Source organism: Leptinotarsa decemlineata, unplaced genomic scaffold (assembly GCF_025532065.1).
Source record: "Leptinotarsa decemlineata unplaced genomic scaffold, Ldec_3_MD MMD2_tig00001621_RagTag_RagTag, whole genome shotgun sequence".
Classification (NCBI taxonomy): Eukaryota; Metazoa; Arthropoda; class Insecta; order Coleoptera; family Chrysomelidae; genus Leptinotarsa; species Leptinotarsa decemlineata.
In genome coordinates this window covers 280,131-291,829 of record NW_027412566.1, presented here as the reverse complement: position 1 = coordinate 291,829, position 11,699 = coordinate 280,131, and the positions used below count along the sequence as shown (strand labels likewise).

Here is an 11,699-nt window from a genome sequence, read left to right as displayed (position 1 = left end):
GTATGAAGTCTGTTTCGATGTGGTGTGGATGTGGTTCGCGATGCGGATGCAGGAAAGCGGACTTGCAATGCTCTTTAGCTTGTGGCCATATCAAAGCGACATTAACGAAGATGGGACCTTGGACCCCGAAATCATGGAAAAACTTGAGACAAATGTCGTTGAAATTACCAACAGCCGGAAGACGACGATGAAGAGGAAGAAGATGATTAAAATTTTAAATTGTAGTTTTAGTACCCTTCATTCCATTTTTTTACTTTTAATAAAAATAAATGTATTGAATGATATTTTTTAATGAAAAGAATAATTCATAATTTATTTTTTTTTTTTTCATCATGTAAGAAGTTATTAATCAAGTTAAAATTCAAATATAAATCCTATATTTTGATTAACAATTCTGCAATTACACGGGCAGGTAAGTATTGTTAAATAAATTAATACTGAATAAAAAGTGGATAGGTTAGGAAAAAAAATTATAAAACATAATATAATAATTTAAAAAATTGACAGACAAATATTTATAATCATTGATTTATCGATAGTTCATCAACTATATATATATGACGCGTTTTCGACCGGAGGCACCGGTTGACCTGAAGTATTCCTCTGACCGCGCGCTTTCCGCCCTCTATTGAAAAAAAAATTTGTAGAGAATTTTGTATTCTACAATATTGATAACGAATACAAATAGCAAAAAACCCATAGGAAATGAGATATTTACAAAAAAAGCGCAAAAATTCGATTTTTGTGACCTTTTACCTTGAAATTTAGTAGTTGCGTACACCCTACCACATGTAGGTTTTGAGACAACTTTTAGGGTGTCAATATACAAGTATTCATAGACTTACAGCTGGGTATCTCGAATTCTGAGGTGAACTTACTATAATGACTGGACTAAAAGGCTGCAACTATTTAAAATCCTGCGTTCAACCATTGGTAGCCAATCAAGTTTAGAAAGATGAGTTGACACATGTTCCCGTGTTCGTAATCCACATATTAAATACACACACGAGTTTTGAATAAATTGAATACGTCGACTGTTAGAACTAAGGATAGCAGGACCGTAAATACAGTCACCAAAATTTAATTTTGAAAAGACTAGAGACTCACATAAGGTGATTTTGCTCTTTTTGGTTATTAGTATATTTCTATTGGAATAGATCAACTTCAAACTGCAAAAGGCATTTCTCATAAGTTTAGAGATGTGTCATATATGTGTCTTAAATTACCCCATAACTTGAACAGTAGTGGATTTCCATCAATTTGCAGCGAGATTTAACGCGAGATCCGAGTTTGTACCGATTTTTTTCCAAATTTCATCAACAAAATTGTTTATGAAACAAAACCTTCATGATGTATAAAAAAGTGTTTTGGTCTAGCGTTCTTCAGACACAACAAAACTAACCCGATATGTATAGGCTTGCATGACAACTTACCACTAAAAATAAACATCGTTCTCTAGGTGGCATAAGTAGATATTTGTCTCGTAGCAATTAGCATTAACATTTTGTCAAAGTTGTTTTATCTTGTTGAATAAACACAGCAATTAATTTTAGTTGCGTAACCTCTCACAGGTTAATGGCGTCTCCCCAAATATGATGTGAATTTTAAAACCTACTGCTATACCGATAGTTTTTGCGAAGGAGTTAATGAACTTACCTTGGCTGTCTCAGTGTGATCTATGAAAAAAGTTTTCTCATAATAACCATAGAGAATATTGAAAAAATCAACAGAGATTTTGTATGCATCTGATGTTTGATTGTCGAGTGGTTCTATATGAAATTCTTATTCTGGAGAATAGACTAGAGTATAGTAGAGAGGAGTATGGTACAGTAGAGTAAATTATAATAGACTAGAGTAGATCATGGTGGAGTAAGTAGAGAAGATTTCAGTAGAGTTGAGTAGAGTAGAGTAGAGTACGGAAGAGTTTAGTGGAATATCAAATAGAGTAGATTACAGTAGAGTCAATTACAGTAGAGTATGGCATTTACGAAAGTGAATGTAAGGACTGCGATGCAAACTATTATGGACAGACTGAAAGATCTATTGAAATAAGATATAAGGACCACTTAGCACACCTAAAATATGGAAGACCAGAAAAATCAGAAGTTGCCCATCATGTTTTGCAACTAAACCATTCCTTCCACTTCAGTTCATTAAGATTAGTTAGACAAGTTGACAACAGCAGGCATGTAGATGCCTATGAGAGCATAGAAATAAGTGAAAATAATATTATGAATAACTATGGTGGACCAATACCTAATCGTATTCAAGACTAGTAGATAAGGCAACATTGTAAAATTAATTTAAGATGCAGGTACCTAGCTTTCTTTTCAATACTGGAAATATTTGCAGCTCCTGTAGAACGATTCAATAACTGATAGAAGAGTGAAAGAGAAGGTAGGTTATTTTGAGAACATGAGGACTAGTTATATCTCTCATTTGACCTGAACTTGTAAAACATATTTCAGTATCAGTGTGATAGTTCCAAGTCAAGTTTCTCGAATCATTATATAAATTATTCTATGATGACGATCCCGAAATTAGACAAAATAGACAGTGAATCTGACTGTTTGCTTTTACAAAGTGACGTTTATTCAATTTTTCAGTAGTGTCGTGATAAATATCTCCAATTGAATATTTTCACAAACGTTCCCTAAGAAATATAAGACGATTGAACATGAATATGAAATTCAAAATTTCAATATCGAGAGATGAAGAGCTCAATGACTCGGGCATCTTTATTATACAATGTGACACGTAGCTCCGTCCTGTTGAAACATGTCGTTGGTGTCCAGATCATTTGATTCAGGCCAAAAGATGTTGGTAATTATCGATGTATAGTGCTCGTCGTTGCCAGTGATGGCCTGGCCAACGGTCATTGACCCAATAGAACCTCTCACCCACTCTCGCTAAGGTTCAATTTACTCCGAAATGCCCTCCAGTGCGCTTAAGAATATTCGCGATACAAGTTTTTGGAAGGATTTCCGATTGAGCCCCATTGGAGCCAGTAGCCTTTTTTCTGCTAGCCTTGCTTGGAGATATCTTGCCAATCCATTCTAGTTCAGTTTTCAAGGCTGCACTACGATGATATTTTGCCTCATCATGAAGGCAGTGTTACCCTGGAAGGCTGTTAATAACCATACCACACCAAGATCAGGTGATCCTTCAGATTTTCTGTCCGTATCCCTGGACAACGGACCCTTACAGATCAGAGGGAACCCAAAGCGGAGGGAAGTAGAAGAGGTTATCTCTCTTTCAGAGCTATTCATAAATGAGTCTCTGCCCGCTACACCATCACGTCTGGTGAAAATGTCTTCTTCTGGTAGCTGGGTATCCTTGTCCTCCTGGCGTTGACAAAATTTGAATTCGGATGTCAGGCATGGTCTTCATGAGAGGCTATCTCCGTTTCCGTGACTCTTTCCTTTTCGATGTTGAATTTCAAAATCATAAGGTGATAACTTTCCAATCGATCTGGCTATTTGTCCTTCAGGGGTTTTGAAGGTGAAGAGCCACGAAAGTGCTGAGTGGTCTGACCTGATCAAAAATGTACGGCCATATAGAAAGGAGTGAGGCCGGAATGGCAAGAGATCTCCTAACACGGCCAGCAGGAAAGAGGCTACTGGCCCCAATGCGACTCCATGTGCATTCGAGATGACCTACTCACTCGGAAATGGAGAAGCCCGAATGGAAAAACCCACAAATTCCATATAATCCTTCCAAAAACGTGTATCGCGAATATTCTTGAACAGCTCCACGATGGTCGCACTGGAGGGCATTTCAGAGTAAATAGAACCCCAGTGAGAGTGCGAGAGAGGTACTGTTATGTCGATTGCCGTCAAGACGTGGAAGAGTTGTGTAAGCGCTGTGACATGTGCTCTTCTAGAAAGGGTCCAAAGACAAGGCAAAGAGAAAGGTTGAAGCAGTACCTCAGTGTCGAGAGAATCACAGCTGACATTCTGGAACGACTCCCTATGACCACATTCGATAACAAGTACCTCATGTTTGTGATTGATTATTTCTCCAAATGGACTGAAGTAGTAGCCCTACCCAACAAAGAAGTAACAGAAGCCCTGTTGCAGCACGTAATTGCCAGACACGGAGTACCCAGGAGTTACCTCCGGATCAGGGCCCCACCTTCGAATCGGACTCATGGAAGGAAATGATGACTTTGTTGGGAATGAAGAAGACAAGAACAACTGCTCCATAAATAACTATCTCTCGATGTTTGTCTCCGAAAACCAAAGAGACTGGGATAAATTGGTTCCTCTTTTTCTGTTGGCATACAGGAGCTCCCAATATGTCGCGATAGGTTACCCACCATCCATGTTGTTAAATGGTAGGAAACTGAAGCTTCCGATAGATGTATTGTGTGGCAGTCCATCCAATGAATCTCAAGAGGTACCTCTTTCAAAGAATATGACTGACCTGAAGGAGAGACTGGAAATTGTGCGTGAATTTGACAGCACCAAATTACAGCTTTCCAGCGACAGGATGGAGATGATATTTGACGAAAAGTTGCTGCCGGTGAGCTTCGAGAAGGGGGATGCTATGTGATCTATCAACCGCAACGTCGGAAAGGTTGATGCAGAGACCATGGCAATGAACCCTACTTGGTCAGCAAAAAGATTAAAGATCCAGTGTACAGAATCGAATTGTCACCCAGAAGCAAGTCTAAAGTTGTCCACATAGAGAGACTGAGTCCTTACATGGGTCGTGATGTTTCCTCTTAGAATGTTGTTCAAGCGAACAACCTCAGCAATAGTTACATCTAGAAACCTTATTGAATCGTTTACCTCGATTGTTGTGGTGTATTCAATTGGAGAGTGAATGGAACTAACAAATTCAACAAACTTGCTCAATTGCCTACCTGTACCAGTGAAACAGACTAAGATATCATCTACGTATCTGTATGAGTACAAGAAACAGTTAATCAACTGCTTATTTCGAAGTTTGCCCATAAAAAATTCAGTTAGTTAAGGACTCAATGCGTTATGAACTTTCGTTAAGTATCTATCAATTCTCTCACATTTCTATTATTTTTTCTGTAGATTGACATATTCGATTTTTTCGAGTATATGCTGCATGCAACCTGTCGCCTCCACCATTAATTTTGATCACTCTTATCGTCTAATTGGGTTAATGTTAGTTTATGATGAAACAGTCTAATCGAAACGAGGTGCCGTATCTCAGAAACCATCTAAGATTATTCCATATCAATTCCCAAATTGTGTAAATCACCCATGGAACGGCAATTAAAAAATCCACGAAACTAGAACCGCGTGACACACGAAAATTCCCACCAACTCCACAAAATACCTCGAAACGTGAATCAGTCTCGCTAGAAAAACAAAAATCACGGATTCGCATCCTACAAAACGCAAACCAGGTCGTAGGAGTGTCAAAACACCCATGAGCGAGCTCAGCCGTACCAGTAGCCCCTTCTCTTCAGCCTGGTGACCTGGTGAACCCGTCTTCAAACTCCTCTACGCGCCATCATCGGCAGTTGGCAGCATCCTCTCAGACCACGGTGCCGCGGAAAGTGCCAGGATTTTCGTGGATTTTCGATTTTGGTGTTTATGTGGGTGGAGAATAGCTGGAGGTTTTCCGAAATGATTGGAGCTTTCGCTGTTGGGGTATTGGTGGTGTTGGCAGCGGATTTTGCTGGTGCACAAAAGGTTAGTTTTTTTGTTATTTCATAGATATATATATATATATATATATATATATATATATATATATATATATATATATATATATATATATATAACTTCATTTCACGACAATTTTACTTCTCTGAAAACTCACAAAGTTCAAAATACTTCCAAGGTCGAAAGATAAATCAATGAAAAATGAGAATTGACACTGTCTATGTTTTTTTACCACTTTTATTTGTAACTAACGTTGCTACAGTTTCGTCCTATAAGGAAATTTTTAAACTTATACATTAATACGAGTTCCTGAATCTAAACGATACGGAAATTTTGCCTAAGCAAGGGAGGGTTGCAAACTCAATTATTTAGAATCCTTGGAAATTCATAAGCATAAAAATTGCGGGTGCAACCTGTTGAATGGTCAAATCGATCTAGTTCACTCACAAATAAAAGTGGTAAAAAACCATCAGATATATTCAATTCTCATTTTCCATGATGATTTTCTACCATGAAGTTATGGCTTCATCAATCAATTTATTGAGGTAAATAAATAATTGTGTTTTGACCTTAATTCAATCAAAAAGTTCATAAGTCTGAATTATGCAGGTAAACTACTAAACATCAATACTGAATTATAATACGAGGGAGTTACTTTGGATTGGTTCGAATCCTACCTAACTGGGCGCAGTCAAGTCGTAAAAAGTGATAAAACTTCAAAATATATTAATATAGATTATGGAGTGCCACAAGGATCGGTTTTGGGACCCACTCTTTTTCTTGTATATATCAATGATTTACTGTGTATAAATACTTCTGGAAAAATTACCTTATTTGCTGACGACACCACCATTTTATGGCATAGTAAAACTGTTGAAGATTTGAATAATAAGATAAGCAGAGATATTAATGTAATCAAGTCTTGGTGCGACTCGAATCTTCTCTCTTTTAATATAGAAGAGACAAATATATTAACTCTCAAATGTACTTTAGAAGACATACCTCTAGAAAATGAGAAGATTGAAAATAAAGACTGCACAAAATTTTTGGGCCTATATATTGACAGTAAATTGAAGTTTGAAGCAAACGTCAACCAATTGAAGAATAAAATCTCCTCAGGGTGCTATGAAATGAGAATTATTTCAAGGGAACTTGGTACTGCCACGGCTACGAACGCATATTATGCATTAATTGAGTCTCAACTGAGATATGCCATTCCTTTCTAGGGGGTATGTAACTCTAGTCTGCTAGATTCAGTAGTTGAACTGCAAAAAAGAGCCATTAGATATGTGTTCAAACTAGGACCGCGCAATTTATGTAGGCAGTTATTTGCAGAAAAAAAATATATTGACGGTTGTGGCTCTCTTTGTAATGGAAACTGCGTGTCTTATACACCAACATAGGTCAAAATTTGAATATATTTCTTCGTGTCATAGCACTCGCCTTAAATCTAAAAATAATTTTAAATTACCATTGCCTTCTTCATCCCTAGTAAAGGACTCCATTTTCTATAACGGTGTTGAAATGTATAATCACTTACCGTCTCATTTTAGAAATAGTTACGATAGTATTGAAAGCTTTAGGAAATACACAAAAAAACTTCTCGAGAGCAGACCCTATTATAGTTTGCAAGAATTTTACAATGACAACTTCCAGTGAAATTGTAATTTATTGCGGGTACTGTATAGCATACTCGATTAGACTGTTAAATTATAAGTCGTAAAATTGACAAAATGTTCAAATAACATTTTATGATTGATATTTTATTCATTCATTGACACTTATTCTATTAAATAAAATGTTTAAATGATTAATGTATATGTTTATATACTGCTTGTTTATATAACAATTTCATTTTTATTTTTATTCTATTTTATTTATATTCAACATAATTGTGTGTATTTTGCCTAAATTTTATTTCTGTGCATGTATATTCTACTTTGTCAACAAAACAAGAGTTTTTCGACAATAAAGTATATTTTGATTGATTGATAATCACTCTAGACGAATGGCAGGTTATGTTAGGCCACAATACATGAGCAGTGACTTCAGATGTTATAACTGTCAGAAATGCTCACATTCTTTTTCGAAACAATGCTTTCATGAAAATATAAAACCATAAGTCACAAAATGTTCGGACTAGATGCTTAAAAATAAATATAGTTTAAAAAAACTAAAAAACAGGCTTTTAAAGAACATCGAACTAAAAAGATAAATTTTTTTTTTTTGAAAAAGCTTAAAACAATAATAAAGCGCCCACGCTTTTTTCACAACAATACTAGTATTTTTCGTGTTTTATGCTCATTTAAAAAAATATTTTCAACTTCTTAGTTGGATGTTCTTCAAAAGAGTGTTTTTTAGTTTTTTAAACTATATTAATTTTTCATTTTCAAGTTTCGTATCCTATAAAAGCGTGTTTTTCAGTCTTTCTAAACTATATTTATTTCATCTAAATTTTGGGATCAATCAGCCGTAAACTGTTTAGAAAAATTACCATTGATATTTTCGATTCCCGAAATATTTTTTTCAATGAAGAAATACATATAAAGTGAGTTCGAATTATATCAAAGAGGTTACATATAGCGCCATCTGCCCGCGAATACATCAGTCAATAATATCGATAATTCTGTCAAATACAGATCCCGATATGAAATAAAAAAGAAAGTTACAAACAAACATACATACATACAGGTGAAGCTAATATAAAGCGTGTAATAAAAAATAGAGTCGACATTATTTTTAGTGCCGCTTGATGAGAAAAACAATAGTGTTGCATCCCAAGTTGCTGAAAGGGCGCCACAAACGTATTTATTCAACTGAAAAAGGGGGTTTTATTATTTCTGTTTTGGTGGGTGTTCCAATTCTTTATCCAAACCTTTCAGCCGTTCCTGAGTAATTAGAAATTCAATATTCGTTTGAAGACTCTGGAAACAATCGATAAATACCATGATAAGAATGAAAATTTCATTCAAACTCAAATTTTTACACATCCAATTCTTACATTACACTATGGAATGTTCTTGAGGTAGTTTTCAAAAGCCTCTTATTCTCTACATTAATACTGGGCTACTATATTTTTCTACAACGTATACTCTAGGATTTACGAATTCTCACAAAAAATCTAAAGGCGTCATATCACGTGAACTAGTGGGCCATTCTTACAGACCACGTCTGGCTATCCACCGGTTTTGCCTAATTGTCATACAACCTGCCATGAGAAGGTGCTGCTGGAACGTAACATCAGTTGATAACTCATTTGGCTAGATAGATAGACGTGTTCTAATATAGAATGGCCCGCATAATCACCAGATATAACTCTTCTAGATGTTTTTGAAAATATATGTGCACGACATATTACTGTAGTTCATTTTAGAACACGTGGATGAAAAAAGTGTGCTTGTAATGAAATCTTCTCAGCCTCTTGTGAAGAGCGTATATTACCTGTAAACATGTTTCTGATACAAAGTACAATCAGCGTACGCCGCTGTCAACATTTCAAGTATTTCTGAGCACTCAATAGCATTTTTACACAAAATTTTATTAGAATTATTTGATAAATTTTTTTCGATGGCAGTAAATCGCCTAAGTTTTATGCCTCTCACCAACAAAATAATTATTCAAGAACACCAAACACCAAAAATAGACACCACATAAATACAATCCAATATAGTGTACAAATTGAACTGTGGAAGCTATCATAAATGATATGTTGGTCAAACCGAACGGTATATTAAAACACGAGTTTCAGAACACATGAGAGACTCTAAGATACTGAATATAAAAAACCCCACAGATCTCGCTGAACATGAAGAAGAATATGGACACATTTTTTATTTTGATCATTCAACTATTCTAGATGTTCAACTATATTTATCCTGAAGAGTTTTGAGTGAAATGATAGTGTCAATTGCGATAGTGTTAATACTAGAAGAGATGTCGATGACCTCAATACTGCATATTTCAATTTGATAAGTAAAATACCGGAATAATTTACCCTTTTTTCATTATTTCTCTTTCTGCCATTGATTCAAAAACAGACACCACCTTAAGGTGCGTATTCACCAAAAAAGCGAGCACGAGCGAATAAGAGCGAACAAGAGTGAACGAGCATTCTGCATCAATAATCGTCTGGTGAGTACGGGCTAGCAAGCGAGCGAACGTATGCTTGTTCGCGTTCAGAAAAGATCGAGAAGAAGGCGGTACTACGAACTTGAAAATATTCGCTCTGGTGTGGACGAGACATCAATATGTCAAGCAAACATACACGAATGCTCGCTCATGCTCACTCGTGTTCGCTTTTTTGGTGAATACGCACCTTTATCAGAATCACAGATAAAACCATGCCTTTGTTTCATGTCGTTTTAGTCTAGAATCCCGCTGCAGAATCACTACGTCCATAGCGTAATCAACCAAACTCAGATGTTTACATACATTTGTGAATAGGGGAATACATTTACGACAGGTTTCAGTCAAAATGTGGCCGCAAATATGTTTGATTAAAAAAAGCGAGTGTGCTTACAACTACACGACTAAAGTAAAACTTCTTTAGCTACATCAATATGTATGTAATTACGTAATTAGAATGGCTATATCGGGGAAACCAAATAAAGTATAAGAAATCTGAAAACAAATTTCATAATAATTGAGTAAATATGAAATAAAAAAAATGGAACTAACGAAGAATTATCTTCAAAATCGGTTTTTCATCGTCAAACATAACTGAAACATTTCAGATAAATTTCCAGCTAGGTCAGGTGTACCACAAGGATCGAATCTAAGTCCACTCCTGTTCATAATTTTCATCGATGATTTACCGTCAGTTCTGAAATATATAGATTGTCTTCTTTCTGCTGATGATTTTAAACTCTTCGAACAGTTCAAACAGTCCGAGACTGCACATATCAGCAAAAGGGTATTAATAACATTTCAGATTGGAGTTTGTAGAATAAATGTAAGAGTTTTACAGAATCTGCTTCTGAACCATTTCTCAAGTTGCAATCGATCCTTCCAAGTGATGAGGGGTTTCGTAGAGGGATTGACCCGGCTCTTACTCCATGAAGTATTTTAGTAACTTGATTTTCTCAAATAAAAATATTGGCGGCCACTTTTTGACCGGCAACCTGTCATAAATGTATTTTCCTATTCATGAATGTATGTAAAAGTTTGAGTTTGATTAACTAAGATATAAATGTAGTGATTTTGCGGCGGGATCCTGTACTATTTTGTGTTGTGTTGTCTCGGAAATTTGGTTGTTTACAATGTTTTTTATTTTTTTCAAATATGTATCTGATATATCTGATGGTTTTTAAAATAGAAATATTATCAACACGAAAAAACTACTCTTCGAGCCCTGAATATAATTAAATTCGACAAAATTGATCCTGTTACCCAACCAACCATTTTTTCAGAAAAATTATTGGATCACTAAACAAGTTAACCAAACTAAATATGCTGAACAGCTGAAACTGTGTACATATGCTCAAGACCAGTGTACCAACATAAAAAATCGCGAATCAAAATTTGAACGTTCACCTTATTTTCTGGACATACCTCGTATAAATCACGGAAAACGTTAGCAGTGTATATAATAAATAGATTGGTGCATTTCTAGTCGGGTTCTTCAAAAGAGTGTTTAACGTTTTTTCCTTGACATTTCAAACCGTGTACGCTACGAACTTTCGTCTACTTTCAATACATTCTACTTTTTTATTGAAAGAAAAACAATTTCTTTTTCGCTACAGTGAGCCCGCACAAGTACTTGAGATTAATGAAGTATGATCATTTGTTGGGGAAAAGAACAGAGTGCGACAAAAACCAGCTCTCGATATCTTGAATAATTCTACAAAAGACTGAAACTAATATGAAGAAATCACGTTTATTCTTGAGAATCCATTAAAGAGTGGCATAAGATATATTGAACCTAGCAGCCTCAAGATGTTTCAGAATGGCCCTGCATACAGTGCATTTCTTTAATGTCCCCCCCCCTTTTACTTTTTGAACGGGTCAACACAAAAAATTGAAATTTGAGATAATGAAATTAATGCATGAATA

The 11,699-nt window shown here is 35.6% G+C and overlaps 1 protein-coding gene across 1 annotated transcript in view; it reads left to right on the top strand.

Annotated features, from left to right (window-relative positions):
* The first annotated feature begins 5,384 nt into the window (after positions 1-5,384).
* Positions 5,385-11,699, top strand: part of js (jiangshi) — a 65,034-nt gene continuing 58,719 nt past the window's right edge. The window contains exon 1 of the mRNA XM_074176107.1: positions 5,385-5,675. Within this exon, the coding sequence (XP_074032208.1) occupies positions 5,577-5,675 (99 nt within the window). The 5' untranslated portion in view covers positions 5,385-5,576. The remainder of the gene's footprint in view (positions 5,676-11,699) is intronic.